The sequence below is a fragment of the Diadema setosum genome, chromosome 1, assembly GCF_964275005.1.
Source record: "Diadema setosum chromosome 1, eeDiaSeto1, whole genome shotgun sequence".
Classification (NCBI taxonomy): Eukaryota; Metazoa; Echinodermata; class Echinoidea; order Diadematoida; family Diadematidae; genus Diadema; species Diadema setosum.
The window spans coordinates 47,980,028-48,002,508 of record NC_092685.1 but is presented as its reverse complement, the minus strand read 5'-3'; the positions used below and the strand labels follow the sequence as shown (position 1 = coordinate 48,002,508).

The 22,481-nt window shown below is 37.9% G+C and overlaps 1 protein-coding gene across 1 annotated transcript in view; it reads right to left on the bottom strand.

The window, feature by feature from the left end:
* LOC140242735 (1-phosphatidylinositol 4,5-bisphosphate phosphodiesterase beta-3-like) overlaps positions 1-22,481 on the bottom strand; it is a 173,427-nt gene that overhangs the window by 109,174 nt on the left and 41,772 nt on the right. The window contains exons 4-5 of the mRNA XM_072322530.1: positions 15,103-15,171; positions 7,759-7,899 (exon numbers count right to left, since the gene is read on the bottom strand). Coding sequence (XP_072178631.1) covers positions 7,759-7,899; positions 15,103-15,171 — 210 coding nt within the window. The remainder of the gene's footprint in view (positions 1-7,758; positions 7,900-15,102; positions 15,172-22,481) is intronic.

Here is a 22,481-nt window from a genome sequence, read left to right as displayed (position 1 = left end):
TAAATCAATGGCTACTGCCATGGCCCGATTTTGATGATTATTGATAATCAATTTTGAATCATTACATAGCAACCACAACTGGACATGCTCTGAGATTGCAATACTGTCTTCCTTTTTGGCTAAACTTTTGCATTTTTGTTATTAACCAACTGAAATTGTATTATCACAGTGGTATTTCACACATATCGTATGCACACATTAATATAAATTCTAGAACAAAAATATAACAGTGTTTCATTTCAAGACATAGAACTATTTTTTACCTTCAATTTTCTTTCTTAACTCTCAGCTCTTGAATGACATTTCAAATTCTAAGTGAACATAAGAGATGCTTCCTGCCATTTAAACCATAAACTAATGTTCATCTAATGTACATATGCCACTGAACGTTTAATACATGTCCAATCAGTATTCTTACCAGAATCTGCTACAATTACATATTTAAGACTTTTGAATATGGATATCATCACTTGAAAATAATTATAACTGGTTCAAGGTGATAGAAACATTTACAATTCTTGTCCTAATCATGCTTTCCAGGAATAAAAAAAAAAAAAAAAAAAGAATTGAAGTTTGAAGTAATGTCTTCTCGAGATAAACATGATATATGTGTTAACGTTTGTTGTAATTAACTAAGCTTCATGGGACAACAAATCATACGTGTTGCAGCATTTGATGGCTGGTGTGAATGCAAAAACATCCTGAATGGGCTTAAAGCAAATCCACACCGCTCGATGGCTGCCGATTGCACGCGCCAACCACGCCCCGAGCTGTTTGACTAACAGCAGGAAATAATGTGGTCACGAGCTTGTATGCCTGGGCCACGCTTCCATCGCACCACCAACACAGAACACCTGTAACATCATCCACATCTGAGACGTGCTGCACAAACACAAGTCGCCATGGTGACCTCGGTTACTATGGTTACAACATCTGAGAGGCAGTCACAAAGAAGAGCAAAGAGCCTCATTGTATCACTTGAACAAAAGCAAAGAGATTTTTTTTTTTTTTGTATTGCATCTAAATGGAGGCACGTGAATTACCGACAAATTTGTAAGGTGTGAGACTTTGCGCATCTCTCGTGTTTTGGTGCGATAAAAGTGACATTCCGAACACCTGTTCATGTGTATCCAGATCAAATATACAGCTCTGTAGCACATGCACGGGGTTTAGTATGTTAAAGAGGCTTGACAGAACATCTGAATGATGAATGACAACATATTCCATGTACTCCCCGAAGATTGGACAAATTCTTAATGTATGTTCTAAGAAATTCCTCTTTTGTTGACCCTTTCAAAGTAATGAGGAATGAATTCCAAGGAATTATCATGGTGATGAATAGAAGCAAAAAAAAAAAAAAGAAAAAAAAGAGAGGAAGAAACAGGAAAGGCTTATACCATTAATTCTACGAAGTCATCGTGTTGACCAATAATATAAATTTGTCACACGAAATAACCACCACCTGTTTTGGTAAATGAATAACCCATGCCAGGCGGTACGGTGTCAATTAGATTGCATCGAAAATGAGGGATGCCTGCAAAGTGTGGACACTGATGTACCATCACGTTTGGGTGGGGTGAGGTTAATGGGTAAGTGAGACACCATTTAAATCGCCAAGCCACTAATAATTCTGAGTGTGACACAATATTTCACATTAGCAGAGCAATTCAGAAACCTATGTGTCTTTACAGGGAAAAAAAAGAGCAAATCATTGCTTCTCTTTAGAGGGTGTGTACAGTTCTGGTTGAGGTAAGGAATTAGCTTGTAACGTTTTGCGAAATATTCAGAAACTACTCTATGAGATGTCAAAGATCATGCAATTCTAAGGGGTCTCAATAGTTTATTTGATGAAAATCGGTTTTGAAATGGCTGAGATATCCAAAAACAAGGTGAAACAAAGAGATCCTAATAAAAGGCGTGGCCTATCGCCTTTTATTATTATCACTTTTTTGGATATCTCAGCCATTTGAAAACCAATTTTCATCAAATAAATGTTGATTCCTTCTTAAAATTACATGCTCTTTCATATTTCATAAGAGGTTTCTCATTATCTCACTTAGAAATGTTCAAAACATGAATCCACATCTCAACCAGTACTGTACAGTCCCTTTAAAGGATACATAGAAGAGTTTGATTGCAACATGAATTAACTCCATTCTTGCTAATTTGAGATATTTGTAGCAGTACGATTACAGCTGCTACAAGATGAAGAAAATAATAGGAAAAGATGGGATATTTTCAAACATGACTAAAAATGAAAAATATTCCATCTTACTTTTTGTATGTCACAAGTGAGATTATCACTGGAAATATTCTATTTTTGCTGTATCTGATGAGGGACTTACTTTAAAACATTCAGAAATGGTACTTACTCCATTTTGCAATCAAACTCTTCAGATGATAATTGTGCCATGGCATACATATTAACAAGAAATCCATACAGGTTCATCCAAATGAACATGTAACATCACTTTCTCCAGTTTGTTATGGAGGGCTAGATTCTTTTAATACAGACTGTCTGAAAACAATTTATTGCGGCAAATGCCAGAGATATTATTATTATTATTTTGTTGTTGTTGTTGCTTGATTGGACTGTGCGACATGGAATGAATAGTGGCCAGACAACTATTTGTGTGATTTTGCAGGAAGCTCACAACTTTTTAACACCTCTCCTGCCTCTGATGCAAGACTTGTTTTAAAGGGAAATAACTTCCTATTAACAAGAAATCCATATATGTAAAGGTGTAAAAGGTGCATTACATCATGTATGTATTTGTTTATCCACCCAATGCTAGTATATTGCACATTCAACTTGAGACTACAATTACTCTAGTCTACATCAAACCTTCAGCATGCCAAAGGGAAGGGGGAGGGGTGATTACTGGGTAGTTTTTGCCACTGGAGGTAAAACCAAATACTGGAAGAGTCATCACAAGTTTCCCATCAACTCTCACGAGACTCCACTTGTCTGGAATACTCTCAACCTTAATCAGCTATGTCTTCATTTACTTCAAGGATACCTCTTTCTGGGCAGGCCCGAAGCAGCGGCTATGATTAATTCATTTTCGAAACTAATCACTTCTCTGAGAGTGCATATTAAAAAAAATGGGCTCAGTTGATTACGTTTCTTTTGAAGCTCTTGTCTTGGAATTTAAGAGCCGAACTGGACAGCTGCACAAGAATTTCATAGCTGGACTAATTTTGCTCGAGTCACATACACTGAAAACACACACAATGTCATTTTGAAACCCACAAAATAAGAAAACATACAATTGTGTCAACCAAAGACATTATTAGTCCTTCGTGGGAATATTAGGGGATTGAGGTTGGAAAAAACAGAAAAGAAGATGAAACATTCATCTTTTTGAGGGATTTGTACAATTTGACATGACTCCCCTTATGAATAGAGTGTCATCGTAATGAATAAAATAGCTCCCACTCAGTGCTTGTCCAGACAGCATCAGGACGCCGAGTAGATCCAACATCTAGTTTGCACACCCTGCCTGTCCTTTTTAACCCTTCACTGGCTGGGCATGGGCTGGGATAAACTCTGATGGTATTGCATGAGCTCTTTCCATATATTCATTCGAATGACCTTTTGACTTCGTTGAAAAACTTGGCAAAGAAAAGTCACTTGAGAAATGAAGGATGTGTGGGCATCCAATTTCAAGCCAAAGTATCAATTTTCTCCCTCTACAGAGGAAGTTATTTCCCTTTAAAACAAGTCTTGCATCAGAGGCAGGAGAGGGGTTAAAAAGTTGCGAGCTTCCTGCAAAATCACACAAATAGTTGTCTGGCCACTATTCATTCCATGTCGCACAGTCCAATCAAGCAAAAAAATAATGATAATAATAATAATATCTCTGGCATTTGCCGCAATAAATTATTTTCAGACAGTCTGTATTACAAGAATCTAGCCCTCCATAACAAACTGGAGAAAATGATGTTATGTGTTAAACTGGATCTGTTTGAAAACAACTCAATGCATGTAAGATGATCGAATGTGACTTGCATGTAGATGCTCTTTTATTTTACTTATAACCATTCTTATTCAACACTCATGAAAATGAAACTCGGGTAGAATGGAACAAACAATGTTCTTTTCAAATTCACCAGGTTTGGAGGTTTAATCAAAGTTCTTGCCAAAAATAACTAACGCACACCGAGCATCAGCACTTAATACACTTCGTATATCCAATGGTGTGGTCATTTCCAATGACATAAAGCAGCAACACTATTTTATTTCATGCTTTTCTTTTTGAAATGAGAGAAGTTTTCCCTTCATTCACACAGTGTGATTAAAGACTTGGACAATTTAATGGTGAAAGATCACTCATTATATACTAAAACTGTCCATGACAGCAAATATGCAATCTGTTCAGTTATAAAGATGTCATCTCTTCTTACTTTATTCATCTATCTTATTTTGTTAGATTACAGTTTGAAATTTGTCCCTTTCAAGGATGACCTAATTCAGACTTATATATATATCAATCTACAGTGGATTAGCCTGCCTTACTATGCAGAGTAGCAGAAATCACCTTATAAAATGATTATTCTTTATTTTCAATGCTTTCTTTCTATGTAGCATATGAAATATGGGAATAAGTAACTGTTTGAGATTGTTAGCAATTTACCTTTTATCTAATGAATAAAGCAGATAATTTTGTCCTTTTTTTAGGTCAAGCTCAGTTACAGAACATTTCTGCCGATATTGGCTCTTTCTTGACATATTTAAAGTCATGACATATTGTAGACAAATGTGAACTTGAAGGTAGCAAAATGTCTCAGCAAAAATTATGCTGATATCTCATGAAGAAATGTATGAGATAATCAGTTTTGCCCAGCTATGTTATAACTTGTGACACATACAGTACATAAAAATATGCCTCCAACACCATATCATGCTATATACATTATGTGGTTATTTGCATTTCATGACCACTGGAAACTGAAGAAAAAAAAATAATTTTAAATGAAATAAGCATTGAGCCATCAAATTATATCACTTCTTACTGTTAAACTTCTTGCAAGTTTGGTAATAAATGGTGAAGTCTTATTTAATATCTCTTGCTGAACTCCGGTAGCACTTGGAAAAGGGGCTTTTAATAGTGATAGCGTAGCTCACACATTTGAAAAGGGAAAAAAATATGCCTTATACCATGACTTTGTTATCCATTTGCTTTCCGTGAGTATGCTGCCATAAATCCTGTCATTTCATTCATTGCTTGTGATGGGTGAAGTGGAGAAATGCATAATAAGTTTCCATGACAACGGCAGCAGCCTTGTACAAAGGAACACTGACTACCAGATCAGCAATCAATACTGCTAGATTGCTAGTCCTTTCTTCAATACATATTAAGTATTGCCCTTCTTGGGAAATACATGTTTTTATATGTATTTAAATACATACATTCAATGTACACACACACACATATGTATGTAGATACATGCGTAGATAGACTGATACATATAAATACACCAAGAGACTCTAATCACTTATGTGTATGAGAATGTGAAGGTAGTGTGACATTTGTTCACAAGAATTCTTATAAAAGAAACAAAAAATCCATGAGCAGTACCATGCATGAGAAGACTGACGAAACAAAACTAAAAGAATAGTTCTGAAAGACAAATATTGTTGCATTTAGATCCCTGCATGCCCTCATAAATATCACAAGGGAATATCGGTGGTCATTCCAGGCATAGAAGCTCTGCGCAGGTAACTCAATAAATCAGAGTTTCTGCATCCATTCTGTCTGGAACATGTCAAAATCTGGAAGAAAAAAAAAAAAGCCTTTGTCACAGCGCCAGCTCCACAAACTGATGGTTGGCTGGCAGAGAGGTCTCGCGAGATTGCTAATGGGATAAGGGGAGTCCGCTCCACCACAAGTGTTCTAATTAGCCGTCTCAACAATACCGCCAGTGACGTCAGACACAATCAGAAGGGGAGAGACGGGGGCCGCGGCGATTCTGGCTGCGGACGACGGAAGCGTGGGACGAGAGCTGCTTGAGAGTAAGCGACGACTGCAATGAAACAAATTAACGACGATCGGCTTCTGTTACGCGCTATTCCTTGAAACGATATCAGCTCTTCCGTGAATTGCGCAGTCAGATCGTAAACAAACCACGTACCTTGCATGGAAATACAGGAATGTAATACTACCAGATTGTGTTCCTAAAAGCAGCACCATATCAATCTCTTCCTAATGTTAAGCCTAATGTTACTGGTAGACAGTACGGGAATCCCTCTAACAAGGTCACTAACTCATCAAGAGGTTGTTAACCAATATAGTAAAATGTCCGATTTAACTGCGTTATACTTATGACACACTAAAATTCCAGGTGCTATATCCCATGTAAATCAGAACCTCGCCCACAACTTATTAACGATCCGTACCAGGACGTTGGGGACATCTTCTTGTTATTGGAGCCCTTTTTCCTTTTAATGCAAGTAGATCGATTACTGTATATCAGAAGGGAAAAACCTCATCACATAAACAGGGGAACACATGCTGTCAACCCGGAGATTGTCAGAAACAAGCAATGAAAATCACCTGGCCATGAAGAAGGAAAACTGTGATAACTTCCAAGACACCACCAGGGTAGGTATGAGATGATGTTCTCCTTGAGGGGTTCATTACACAAACATCATCTCTGACGAATACACAAAATGATGTAACCACTATCCTCTTAAATTGGACATACTGATAGTGCATGCTTTCAGGTCCTAAAACATGCCCATCCCTTTCTTCCTCCAACAACAGAAGAAAGTGGTAAATTTGTAGGAAATGCTGGGGGATCCTGGTGGTGGAAATGGCAGCAACAATATGAACACGCAACACTGGCAGCAACATCAGGTAACCCAAAGCAACACTCATCATCTCTCCACCGTGAATATTCTCTTGCTTGTCACTCCAAGGGGATCGATAACTAGTATCTGACAACCAGTGACACAAAATCTTTGAAGATTTCTGTGGCAGGAGAGGGCTTAATGGTGAACGATCATTCTCTTGGAAAATGGTAAGAACATGCTTACCAAAACATCGGGAATGGGTAGGCCCTTTTCAGGACCACATGCACTATCTGTAGATGCCCAAGGAGGAATAAGTGGTGCACTGTTAAAGCCTTCTACCACTGATATCAAACTTGCCATTCTTGATTCAGTGTCTCTTCTTCATGCATTGCCTTCCTGCCACAGTCCCTCTGCAATTGTTTTTATGGCTTCAGACTCCTTAACTTTAATCAGTTTTCTTTTCTTTTTTTCCTCATTGCCGCTGACTTGGAATGCAAGAGTACATTGAAAAGACAAACAAAGCCAGAAGAAAACACACTGGCACTGACAAAAGAAAACATATTGAGACAATGCCACTATAAGTAGTAGTGATAATGAAAATGAGAGTAATAGTGGTAGTAGTAGTAGAAATGGTGGTAGTAGTGGCAAAGGTAATAATAGTAATAGCACAAGTAATGGTAGAAGTAGAAATGTCATTGGTTGAAAAAATAGAAGTATTAGGCCTATTACCAATGACAAATAGTCATCTCAGCAGTCATTAATCCAGAAGAAATGGTGGTCATAATAGGCATCATCACTTTTATTACCAGTGGTTGCACAGCTGCCCGACACCATCATTACACTTTTGTTGATCCATTGAAGACTAGCCGATTTTGCTGTGGCATGCATTCCCCATCCACACCTGCCCAAGTATACTCGGGACTAGGTTTCAATGGATTAATGAAGTGAGCCAAACCCCTTACCTGGGCTATTTTGTCGGAGGTGGCACAGAAGTTGACAAAGTTGAGGTTGACCATGTCGGATCCGTAGACCACTGTGACCGTCTTATTCTCCAGTGTGACATCCTTGGTTCCGAAGTCACACAACTCCCGGAGTTTGGCATCCTAGGTGGGGTGGGGGGAATTGAGAGAAAGGAGGAGGAAGGGGACAAAAATAAACATTATGACAGAATAGTTAGAGACAACGAGATGGGACTTAGAGTGACTGGTATAGTGTATGGACACTATTTTATCAGGTTAAATAATACTGTATACACATTACACTTTGCGTTGTTTTTATTGTAATATCATTGCCATGGTGGGGAAATTGCTGGTTCTTTTTTCTTCAAAAACAGAATGATACAGTGCAGTAATTCTTTAATACTCATTTGACCAATGTGGTTTTCAATCGTGGATTCAATCACTTGCAAATTGTCTTACAAGTCCCAATTCATGACATACACTATTATTATATATGGCACAATTGTAGTAACAGGAGGTATCATCCATTCATCTTTTCCTGACTTTCCACCTATCTTTCCTTATGATGTTATGTTTCCGTCATATCTCTTCTTTTTCATATATTCCAAGTATCTCTATCTGCTCCACTCTCTCATTGCTCTCTCTCTCTCCCTTTAAAATCACTGCCACTTCCTCATCCTTAGCCATTTATCTACTTCTTTTCTCCTTTCTCATCCTCTCTTTCTCAAATATACAATTGTAACTCTCATCACCTCGTAAAATAAGTGAGTGTGTTGCCCATGTCACAATGCATGATAGGTAGATTGATTTATGGCATGAAAGCTGTATGTAAAGAAATCACCATGTGATATGCAATATACTGCCCCGTGGTTTCTATCAAATAACATGGTGACATGTATTTTCAGGATATTTTTTTTAAACACGGGGAAGGAAAATACCATATCAGTCTGAAAGAGAAATTATCAAACATTACATACTGTCTCTTGGTTTTCTTTGATATTTCAGCATTGGGGTACCTCTGAAATCTTTTGTAATGTATTGTGATACCACATAAATACCTCTTGATATAATGCATGTTGTGATTCCATAATTTGTGTATGTTTCTATTTTTATCGCTTTTCCATACCTTTCCATTACAAAAACGTTTTTTCCCCTAGTACCATGTTGTGCTATATGTCTAAGATTTCTTTACAATTATTACACTTATCTATTAGAAAGCCAACTCGTTGAAAGTTAGGGTGCATCTATCAACTCATTTCTGGCACAGAATAAAGGTTTCCAAACAACTTTCAGGGAGTTTTTGAGAGATGACAAATGCAAAGCTGTTTTGATTACGGGGCTAGAAACACGTTTCTAAGATGCAAAAAAAAAACAAAAAAAGTGTGACTGCAACTGCATTTGATCCAGAAACACGTTTCTGTAGAGTTGATAAATGCAAAGTCATTTTGAAACGCATTTGTAGCTCGGACTTGCCAATGCCAACCACTGCCAGCTACACATCTCTGCTCCTCAGGCCAAACTGCGCAATGGAGCTGTGCAGTGACAAGGCTTCCAATTTGACTCGTGACAGAGTTGATTAAAACGCATCTACTCCAGAAACACAATCTGAAAGGTGCCAGCAAATGCATTATGATAGTGGGTATTGAAACATGTTTTGAACATGGGAGAGTTGATAAATGCAGCCTCAGACATATTGATCAATAAAACAAAAGGAGAACGTTCACTCTTGCTACAAATTGTACCTCGACAAGGTTTGCCAACATTCCCACATATCCAAATCAGGGAGGTTCCACACAGCAATCAGGGGGATATATGTGTGTTACATGCATTTCAGTGGGTGAAAATAATTCCCACATCAGGGAAATTTTAATATTCTCTTATTCAGACAAGAACAGATTTTGACATTTTCAGGGAGACTCCTGCAGAATCAGGGAGACTTGGCAGCTCTGCCTCGACCCTAGCATCATTCACACACAGGAGCCGAGTTTATGTAATCTAGTTTATTTACCACCATTCACACTGGTAGCAAAAACCCAATCACTCGGCCACAAATGAAGCGCTTTGAATCTCCAGACTGCAACAAGTGGGCATCATGGGATTGCAAACATGTATGTTTGGGGGTTTTTTTGGTTTTGTTTTTTGCGTGCTATTCACACATGCCACACAGAGCAAATTATCACAAGAGTTTCCGAAACCAAATCACGCTTCACCTGTTTTCGCATCACAATGTGTGTCATGTGAATCATGGAATTTTTTGTGTATCCACACAGAAAAACTAATGGGTCTAGCATCATATGCAAACATCAATTTTCTGTCAATTCCATGTGTGTGTGAATGTGATGATTGAATCTACAATAATTGTCTTCAGTATAAGGGTTTTTAAAGTAAGAATTACCATTGCGTTTACACTATTCTCATGAATGCATAACTTGTTACGGTGAGATGGGCTAACATTAATTCCTGTAGTACTTGAAGTCCAATGTCCAGTATTCATACACTGTATTATCAGTATCTGTTAATCAGTGTTATGTTCATGAAGGCATTCGTGAAGCAGAATACCTACACAATCCTCAAACCCTTCATGCTGAGCAGATATCATTGTAAGAGTGCATGAGCCATAATCCGACAGAATTCTGCCCTTTAAAAAAAAAAGAGTACAGTCGGGAAAAAACTGTAATGCTGGTGATTAAATTGTTAATCTTCTAGTGCTTTAGGTGCTTAATGGTATTTACCTTGGCACTAGCCTTTCGAGTGCTTGTGGATTTGATGCCATTGGCTCACACAATTCAAAATGATACGGATGATCCCTGATATGATACGACTAATGTCGAAGAAAAGTCCTTTCAGATCCCAACAGGGACTGTATTTATGTTCAGAGGACTTATGGGCTCATTTCTACCATGTCTCCACCACCCAGATACAATGTATCCACCCCACAACAAAGAGCTGAGCACATCCATGATGGCAGGGGAGTAACAACTGATATTGGTTAAGCGTCAGCTCATCAGTCAACAGGCGATGATTTAATTACATCAACCACGAGGCTGGGCATAATTTGAAGCTGTAAAAGCAATCACCTCAAGAGTGGTTGTCAAACGGGGGCCGTCATGTAATATCGGTTTGATTGCTGGCAAGTGCCGGTTTCTGGCTGCCTGCATCAATGTTGTGTCATTACCAGGACCCTTCTTTGGGAAGCAGACTAAATTCTACAAATTCAAATATACGAATTTGTGTCTGAGGTTGACATGTAAAATCAAAATAGTGATGTGAAGTCTTTGTATTATTACAAGTATTATACCCCAAGTCGCCAGTTACAGTCCCTCTTTAACCAGAGAGTCCCCCTTTACCCAGAGAACCTATGCAGGACATGCCAGACATAAACCATTGGTAGAACTGAGGTAACCCAGTGGGAGTGAAAGAATTGTAGACCCCTGTTTAGAGTTCCTGGTTGTCTGGCTTGAAGTCGGCATTCGTTCCTATGGAAACCAGTAGCCGGGCATTTCTCCGTGAGAGAGATGGGCAGTTTTAGCACAGACATACGCTTAAAGGTCCAGTTAACCTTTGGGAGCAGTGATTTTAAAAATCTTCCAGATATCACATTTGATGCATATGCGTCGGTTTCTTGAATCACAGAACATCCTACCATATAAAATTTTCGCTATAAAGCCTAAAATATAAGATATCAGTATTTTCTTAATAAACCATAACTGTAGTCTGGATTTAGTCTGGACACATCTTTATTATGACTATTGTTCACAATTTGTGTTTCAGATTTTTATAGTGGTTGTTTCTAACCCTAACTCACAGTTTAGAACTATTTTAAAGCACTAATGATTGGTTTTAGTTTCATCTGCAAAAGGTAAATTACGCCTTTAATCTCGAAATAAATGGTGTCTACAGTATCAGATGATTTGCTCCTGGAAGGTGTTAGGTGCACAAGATTTGTCGTGTAAAGCAGCAATGAACCAAATTCTGTTTATCATATCTGCATTTGTTTATCAAATCAAAGACTACCAGTTTTTATAAATATTCCTTGTTTGTTATGCAATATTGGAGCTCTCATACTTAAAGGTCACAGTTTACACGATTCTTGCAAGACAGTTCATAATGTAGATTTAACTGTAATATCCAAGTATGTCAGGCATGAGTGCTAGAATGCAATTCTGTTCATTGATTTGACTTTCACAGACCTACAAGTAAGATTAGCATCAATGTCTGTACTGAGTTTAGAAAGTGAAAATAATTATGTACACAGCAATCATTTCATAAATCGAAATTTAACATCAATCAAAAGCAATCATAAAACATCTATCATAAGCTAATTGAAATATGTCTTAGATGCTGAAAGAGATCTCAATTATGTTCTCAGTACCAGTAATGACATTTATGAAGTTTTTTGCACTTTGTTATTGAGGGCTCACGTGAGTCATTGGGTTAATATAACATGTCAACATTGAAATGACAATTAACTAACATATCGAAACTTGCCAAGACAGATTCACCGCCATGTCACCATTGAGTGATGAGATTTAGATCTCCAAATCAAATATTTGGTAGTTCTGAGATTGAAGAGTCAGTTCCGATCTCTGAGCGTCTCACTTTAAATCAATCAAGTTCGCTGCAATACTAGAACGACATTATCATTATTGCAAATTTCCTTTCACTTCCTGCTCCTGGTACTGATGTTTTCAACAAGAAACATGTCAAAAATAATTCATACACAGCAAATCACATTCTAGGTCATCTTTGTTTTACTCCATTTTCTATTCTCATTTTGTCTTAACAGGATGTATTTTCCTCTGTTTGGTTCAATGTTTTTATTTGTAATGTTTAAATCATTTGTTATGTGGCCAACAAAGTGGTCTAAGCAGAGTTTAATAAAAAACGAAAATGGAATCATCTCTAATGTTATATGAGCATATCTGCACAAATTAAGGCAATTACAGTATACATGAACAGGAGAGTATAGTTTGATGGCTTCAATATTAGTTCAAGATTTAATTGTCATGTGACACTGTGGTAAGAAAGGGAAAACTAGGTTCAGAAGTGCACAAAATATGCAAAATTCTGACCTTTGACAACTTTGTCAGCATCAACATCTCAATGGTAATTGATAAATGATCTAGATGCATACCTAATAACAGGGCATCCTTACCAACACAGATGAGTTGTACAGTTATACACTGTACTTGTATGCATCCCTATTGCCCTTGTCTCATGTGAGCCTATCATCTTAAATAAAAAAATGTACTTGAAAGATTGCAAGATACAATTATGTCATACTATGTTTTGTCACACATGTTCATTCTGAAAAATGCAGAACATTCTGAAAAATGCAGTTTCCAAGGCAAATCATTATTAGTGTTAATGTGTTTTAGTTCTTGTTTTATACTCGTACAATGCTCTTATGTTTCTAGTATACTGTATAAGTGGTTATTTTCGCGAGGGTTTAATTTTCTCGAATTTCGCGAATCACAGTTGGATCACGAATTTAACAACACGCGAAAATGTCGCTATACACTAGAGTAGCACTACATGCAAGATAGCGTTGGTGTCAATTCGAGAAATCAACATCTCGCGAAAATGTCTGTCACCTAATTCGCGAAAAATATCTGTACGCGAAAATAACAGCTTATACAGTAATATGGACCACTCAACACAAAGTAGCACCATCATAGTGTTGACACATACTGACAACAGGCCAGCTGTAACCTACTTTAAACTGGATTTCATTTATTTTCCTTACATTCAATCATTTTCAACTTCTCATTGTATAAGAAATTTGTGCATTCATTCACTCATCTCTAAACTAGCAGGTTATAAATAACTACCAAAAGTTACTGCATGCATAAATATAACTTACACATCTTGTAATATCTACATGTAGGCCTATGTACTACCAAAAAATTAATACACTATGTTAGTCAAAAGCATGCTACACTGTAGCTTTCTTGGATGAGGTCTAGACAATACAATTAAATTCTGTCCTTACAATCACATAAGCTAACCCTTACACCAATATCCACATCCTGTTTTGCAATGAGAAAAAAAAAAAATCCAATCCGAACTCTATAATCCCAAAAGCATTACTGTCAGGGAAGTGTCACTTCTAGGGCATGGATTAAAGAATAAACTAGCCTTACAATGCTGGGATTAAAGGGAAAATGACGCAAGATTTGTTTGTGTTTTTTTTTACTGTTCTATCAACTGCCATGCTGACAAAAAGTGAATTCTACTCTTATCATTAATACTTTTATCAGTAACTACAAACAGATGTGCAAATTACGAAAAGCACAGATTAAAGTATGCCAGTGTTTGAAGAGAACAAAAAAAAATCAGTAATACTCCATGCTGAAGCATGAATTAAAATAAACTAATACTTCGTGGCCTTAAAATGATTTGATCATGAAAAGGTCATCCCTCAATAAAATTAATAAATACTCCCAGTGAAAAAAAAAAAAACAGAAAGAACGAATACAAATGAATGAATGGCTAAAAGTCACTGTATGTGTAATGTTTCAATTTCATCAATCAATTTAAGTATGTGCGTACATGTACAATGTACACATCCTGGAAGCCGTTTGTCTCTTTCACTGCTGCCTGCTATAGCATTATTGCCCGTCACTACCAGGGGGACTTTTTCTCCCGAATGGACCTGGGTGTGCATTACATACCAATATGACATTCTTTGCGCATTTCAACTGTGTATGCTGAATGCCAAGCCCCTGGTTCACAATGACAGAAAATATTTACAATGTCCCAGACAATTTGCAGAGGAATGTTATCACGTACAACACTGTAGTAACAAGAGTCATGATGACAACAACAACAAAAATACCTCAAATTTCACAGACTCCTTGGAACTGTGAGATAGACATGATTTTTCAGCCGTATTTTGCAGAAAAGTCTGTTTGTTTATTTGTTTTTTCTTTCATTTCCATCTGAGAAGTGCTGAAAAAAAGGTCCTGTGCAATTTTTTCGTTGCTCATGCCACTTCTGGGTTTTATCAGCTGCCAAAAAAAAAAAAAGGGGGCTTCAGCACAATTTTCTTTCTTTAAAAAATCAAAGGGGGTGCACGTTTCTTCTTTAATTTTTCCTTTTTATATCTTTTATTTGACATATTAAAGGGGGCATGAGCCCAACCCACCCCCACTCAAACACAACCCTATCCCAACCCCAACCCTAACCCCTTAGAGAAATTAAGACTGGAGCAATTGTCGCAGGAGCAAATGTCATGTCACCACAATGCACACACTGAAACATTTTCTCTTCCACTTTGATGTCATTTGCTCCCACTGATCCTCCCCCCCCCCCCCCCCCAAAAAAAAAAAAAAAAAAAAAAATCACCTTTGGTGTGTTTGCATATCTCCCTGTCCTGGTGTCTCTCAGTTGAGTCAATTCCAGGCAGTCCACATCCTGAAAGAAAACCACAAAATGGCACCAAAATGTTAGTTAAAATTCCATTTTTAGATCACGACAGCACAATCCATCAAGCGAGAGAGGGTCAACTTGCAAGAAGAATGACAGCCAGCATGAGAGATACCATTTGTACAATTTACCTATTTGATTACAAATACACTTACCTTCTTTCACAGGTTGCCATGGCAACATTCATACTGATAATGAATATCATGTATACATTCTTTATTACCCATTCTCAACTGGTGGTCTACAACTAGTTCCAATAAAATCAAACACAATGCTTACATACTGTTGACACCATCAAAACACGCTTTCATGTATTCCACTATGAAAAAAAAGACATACAGACATACTAAAAAATTATAGCATTGTATTGACAACATTAACATAACAACCAGATCCAGTAATGAATCAGTTTTACAGAAATTTTAATGTGAAAACAGGAAAATCACTCTACTGTACATGGTATACCAGAGAAAAAATAAGGAAAACCAGAACTATACTTCTACATGAAATTGGGTTTCAAATATGGCCTATGTAATCAATCCATTCAAGAAATACATTGCTACTAATATGAGGAAAAATGAGGCTGACACACACATGTTGGGGAGAAGTTTATTTCTGTGATGTATGACATGACAATAAATACAGGAATATGAGACAAACAGGATATTCAGTGGACAGCAATGAAGCTAACATGATAATGTTTTTATTCTTTGCATCAACTGATTAAAAAAAAGCCTTAAAAATGTACAAAATGTTGTGAAATAGTTCATTTCTTATATGGTGTCATGTTTCTAAACTTGATGGTGGACGGTTTTGGAATTTGAGGAAAAAAGAATATAAATATACATAAATAGACATGAATATCACATATCATCAAGATTATACTTTCAATTTTATTACCCTGTCACTCATAATACCATGACATCATTATCTTCAACATTTCTTGATGAAACATAAAGCCTATAGCAAGCAGTTGTCCATGGTAATTAGAACTTCTATGGCTTCTATGGCTTCTCAGCCTCCAGTACAAAATGAAACCAGAACATATACGGAACACTTGAAGCTGAACTGTTCCTGTTATCAAGACAAGGGGGTACCATTCTTCAGTGGTACCAAGAAATCATGGAGAGCACGAAAGATGTACAAGAGAGCTACGACTAACAAGAGCCAAAATGGGATGAATAATATTCGCTTGAATTTGAGATGACAAATGGTGGCAAATGAAGAATAATGCCCTCTGAAAATCTAGATCGCAAACTAATGGGGAGACAAAATCACTCTGTTAAAGGAACTATGCAATGCAAATGCATGTTGACTTGTATTGATTAATAGTGCTTTTAAGTACTAATATGATTAATAAAGACATTGGAATGCACCTTAGCACAACTTGCATGATTCTCTGCAATACGTTTTGTTAATCATACGAATAATATGGACACATGTGAGTTATGCTAAGTCTGAGAAAAGGTGCATTACAATGTCTTTTGTCAATCATATTAGTACATCAAGAATGATTGACAGATGATGTCACTAGCAGAAACTTTAATAGTTTGAAAGTTTTTTTGTGGGTATTTCCAAGTAGTCTGAAGAAATATAGTAGAAAATCATTATAAGACAAATGACACATATCTAGATATTCATTTGGACAACCGTATGCAAGAGAAGGTATCATGAATCAACACAAGTCAACAAGCATTTGCATTGAACAGTTCCTTTAAAATACTTGTGCAGCCTTCCACCATCTTACTCAAAACATAAAATTTTGCCATTTTGAAAAAGAGAATAGCTCTCTCCAAAGGTCCAATAAGCAATTCTACCTCCCAGTTCATGCCAGAGACGAATGTTAAATTGGCATAACTAGCATCAAGGGGGAAATATGCACCTTCACTTACAGAAATCTCATCCATTACCACCCTACATATTGTACTTTTTGTTTACACTGTCAATAAGTAGCTATAAATTTTTATCCATTTCTTGTGGTATGGTTGGTAGAATAGTTTGACACAATAACCGCCTTTGGCAAACTATCAATTTCAACATTTTAGCTTTTAAGATAGATCTACTAATAGGTTTAAGGAGGGAAACCTCACATGGAGAATGAATCTGGGGGGGGGGGGGGGAATAATATTCAAGACCTCATACAATTGACGGAAAATAATAATCACTCACTCTGCCCCAAACTGACCACGAATGCTCAATTCATTGTACATGTATGACTGGTAACTGATAGCCAACAATCTGGAAACACGCTTTGGGGAATCAGTGTGAACCGAGACTGAACTCATAATTTGCTATTTGTGCAAATAATCCAAAGCCAGCCCGGGCGGTTTTGTGAACCGCACTGTAAATGTATATACACTCTTCTTTGCAGTTTGTTTGGAGCAAACCACCTCAGACAAGGGTAGGCATTTAAAGTGTGAGGTGGGTAAACAATTAGCGTACACTGACCCTCCTCAACTGGGTGGGGTTTTCAGACGTAGAATACTCCTATAATGGTTTGTGGGATACGGGGCTTAAAGGGAATCTGCAATATTGTGGTATCACTTGTGATGCAGTTATATCTGCTTTGAGAATAGAAAATGCCATATAAATGGTAAGATGTTTTCTGAGATTATCATACTGGATCTTTATCACATCTCGCTCAGGATTACTCGTTACCCATGCTTGCAAATCATCAAACTTCTGATAACATACCTGTAGCAGCTTTCCACCTGCTCATTCCTATGGTTCCTCAAACAGTCACAGTTGTATCATATTATGATCTGATAAATTGGTCACTACTTTTGGCGGCAGAAAGACCATAATGCATCACTAGACAAAAACCGAGAAGTATTAACATAATCTCACTCCAAATGGTGTTCCCCTATCTGCTTACCACTTGTAACAAAGGATGCGAAACCTGCCCTCCTGCTGTTTACTCTCAACAGACAGACAAACTCGACACACACTTGCCCTCCGGGCATTTTACCTGTCGATATCGACATTTTGTGCATCAAACACACATAAACCTCAAGAAGCAGCAGAGGGTCTGGTAGAGAAAGTGTTGAGCTACTATAAATCACAAGATGTTTCATTTGCCATAAAGACTACTGCACGTAAATTGATACATATTTGTGTATCATATTTACTCTCATAAGTCTTCTGATTTCCATTTAACTTGATAAAGTTGCTGCATCATAAACTCTCACTACTGCTACCATTACAACTGACTGTATTCTCAACTGCCTACTATTCAATATATCTTATTTCACATTTTATTACTTTCATATCCTTCATCAAATCACTTACATGGTTCTTGTAGACACCTCAATAAAGACTAATATTCAAGATTGGTATCATCTCAATGCTTAAACAATGTACTTATTAAAAAAAATTACTTACTGATCTTTTTGAGTATTGCAAATCAGGACATCTAACTTGTTTTAAGCTATGGACATTTGTTATTTAACATTTCTCAAGGAAGAGGAAAATGCAATTCATCGAACACAATGGTACTTTGGTCTGGGGAGACAAGCTTAAAGATTTGCATAGATGCCGTGATGTTGTCAAAACGTGAGGACAACCTTGTTGGCTATCAGTGATGCACGCTGGATGAACGAGGTTTTCATCCTGGAGAAAGCTTGGGAGCCGGACGACAGACAGCCGCAGGTAGAGAGTCAGCAAACCTCTTCCGCACCGCTGACCTGAATGTTACGCCCTCACACGTGTCACTCAGTCGCGTTCACATCGATTCACCCCTGTCACTTCCTCATGGCCCATTACAGTCCAAACTTCAAGTGTCATCCCCCCTCTTCCTTTTGTCTGTAAGGAGTGCCTTGTGCATACAGATCTTACCACTTGGAAAAGTCTTGTTTTCATTGTGGATGCCTTTCGCCGTATCAAACTGGCTTTGCGAATATGTTCCGGAGGGTGGATGAGGAGACAAAAATCTTAAACAAGTTTTAAGAAGAAAAAACAAACTTGATGTTGATACCATCCACTGCTCTGAACTTATTAGTTTGCCTACTGTAGGTCAAGACGGTGATTTGATGAGTTCAGCAGTGACGGAGTCTGCTGACATTTAAACTCGCTTGTTATTCAAAGCTGCCGAGTTGAAGCCGCTGGTAGTAGCAGGCGATCTCTTTAACAGGGCTGCCCTGGGCCCCAGCACGCTGTTGCGGGTTGCTGCTGAATGTATCAACATTGGAGGCAGAGTGTGGGCATGGGTCATAACAGGTGACCTCCCACATCTTTCCACAGCACTTCACAGGTTTGTTCCTCATCAGCTCCGGTCCAGGAGAGGACTTCCTCGCTGGAAGTGGAGACAAGGCAGGTTTCCTTTCCACTGGTTCTCCTGCCTGCAAGACGGCTGCTATGGCTGATCTTTGGGATAACTGGTCATACACCAATAACTCAATCTTACTCTGTTTCTCTTTAATATGATACAGACTAAATGTGGTGACTTCAATCACATCCAAACAACGTGACCACCTCATATTCACATGAGAGTGGCAGATAGCATTATACATCATTAACCCTGCAAAACTACCAACAGAACCATCAATTGACAGTGTACCTTCCACACTTAAATGTCTGTGATTTGGTATGCTTTAAAATATTTCATTTTCTGTGTTTAATAGGCGGTTGATGATACCACACACATTTTAAATCCTGAAATTATCTCCCAAATTGTACTGAAGTCTCTCTAGGCGTGTCTTCATCAGCCCGAAGTTTCAAGATAGCGCACTATCTTGCGGTTACCAAACTAGTCCGATGTCAAAATAGCGCGCTATCTGTGTAGTGAAGACGCAGATAGCGCGCTATTTGATCGGGAAAATTTCCCCCAAAATCTTGGTCTAGTTCGTCAACTAGAGCGCTAATTCGTGAAATAGCGCGCTATCTTGGGTGCGTCTCCATCAGCCCGAAATATTCTCGATCCCTCCACGCTTCTGGTTAGCCAGCTGGCAATGGAAAGCGCATACAGTACAAGCAGCTATAGTGATTGTGTATAGTACATTACACGCACGGTGTATTCAAGGATCACATGTGTGTACTATAGGCCTACTGTTGTTGTCATCTTTAAAACCAGGGAGGTTATTTCTCTCACCTCCCTATTAAAACTCAGTGCCGTGCATACTAGCTGTTTTTTTTTTTTTGTTTTTTTTTAACTTCTTCTTCTGGTCTACTCTATTCATACCTTAGCTGAAGATTCTTGCAGGTTGTGTGCATTTTGGATTTGTTTAAACATTGCAATTCGTTAATTTCATATAACTTATAAGATGCCTCACTGGACAGAAGAAAGAGTAGCGTTATTAATATCCCTTTGGAGAGAATTTGCTGTACTGCTCACCTCCCTGGTTGTAGAATCGTACATACAGTGATATAGGAGATTTTGAGCGGGGAAATCCACTTTCGAACCGCGAGCCAGGCAGAGTAATATTGCAAAGTGCGCATGCGTCAATTTTCGGACTAATTTCCCGAAGCAGGCTGTTCGAGCTGATGAAGACGCACATTCGCTGTATCGGGCTATGTTTTAAGACCGCAAAATGTCCCGCTAGTTTGAACTTCGGGCTGATGAAGACACGCCTTCTGCTTCTTAAGATTTTTCAAATGTGTGTGACCTTTGTTCCATAATTAAGATGGTTATGGCATATCAAACCACTTTATTTTATACAAACAAGCACATATAGCAACACTACTGAGCAAACACTAACCAGACAGATGTTAGTGTTCTTCATGTCATTACTTCCAACAGTTTACAAATGCCTCCCAAAGACTGTTTATTTCTTCCACATCCTGGAGGAAGTGGGGAGATATCCCCAAAAGATGGTGACACTTGAGCCCAATTAGAGACGACAGGCTGTACCCTACAGAGTTTGGCCTTCCCTCCCTGGCTTCTCGTTGTCATGGCAACATAAACAGATGCTGAGCAGGTGGCATAACTCTCTGCCCAACTCCCTGGGAGCTCCAACCCCATGGCAGAGGTCTTAAGTCGATGGCCTTTTGGCATGAAAAAAAAAAAAAACCTTCAAGTTTGTAGACAATCAGGCAACAAAGGCAGCATGCCATAATAAATATGCTAATTCTGTGCATGAATGCTATTGACCTAGGATTTACATGCAGCAGGTTGCCTGCTTCACTCCAGTGAAAGAATGCAATATACTGAAAACAGGACTCACTTTTCCCTGTCAATATTTTGTCATATTACACGCCCTCAATACAAAGTTATTAGTCCTAGTACTGAGTCTTTGTACTTGAATAATCAATAATTCTGATCTGATTTTGGTTATAGTTTGGGAATTGCTCAGAAGACGATGTGGTGCTGAAAAGATTCTTAGAATTCTTTAAATTCTTGAAAAAGTTACGAGTGTTCTCAAAGTTTAGCACTGAATGGAGCTACTGACACAATGACATGATCATCATCATATTGGTGTTAATGAACTACTACCATTTTTGCCAGATCTTGATCAAGTTCAGTCACTTGGCATACCTTGTCACTAGAAGCAGTATGCAGTATCTACCTCAAGGTGGAAAATTTGCTTAAATATCCTTCTGTCAATTTTCTATTCAGTGACAGACAATGCTTGGAGAATGGCTTCTCTCTGACTTGCCATACAGATGTAAGATTTTTTTTTTCCTATGTAAAAAAAAAAAATATGAAAAACAACTGAAATATTAGGTTCACTCCGAAAATCTAAGGTTAGATAAAGCACAAACAATTTAAATGTAGTGCACTACATATGAAGACTACATGTTTATCTTATTTTGCTTTAAAGTATCATATCTGTTGTCATGGGTTTGGTTTTTTTTTTAAGTACTCAAGTGTTAGATAATGATTGGCATTTTCAAATCCAGACGAGATAACAGGGTGCACAAAGTTATGAAAATATGGTGAATGTTTTACAGAGGTTGCCACGTTCTGGAATTCTCAGCCATAATCAGCCACATATTCCCTTTCACACCCCATTCATGATGCAATTCAGAGCTTCGTCCTACTGGCTAATAGTTCTCACACCTAAAATAACATGGCTCCATCACTCTGTTATATTAGTACGGTTTTAAATCAACGTGGGAAGATGGGATTTTAATGAAACATCTCCACGCAATACCAGCCTGGAGAGATCTATGTACATAGCTGTAATTAGCTGTATTTGATGAGGATGCATTACTACACAAAATTAACCTCACTTGGACGAGTTTCCTTTTAAAGCAAAAAGAGCTACGTTTGTGCATGAGCACAGACTTTAAAATACAGGCAGCTTGTCAAAATGACAAAACAGTATTCCTTAGAGGACCTCTGAATGGAGTGTGAACCGAGT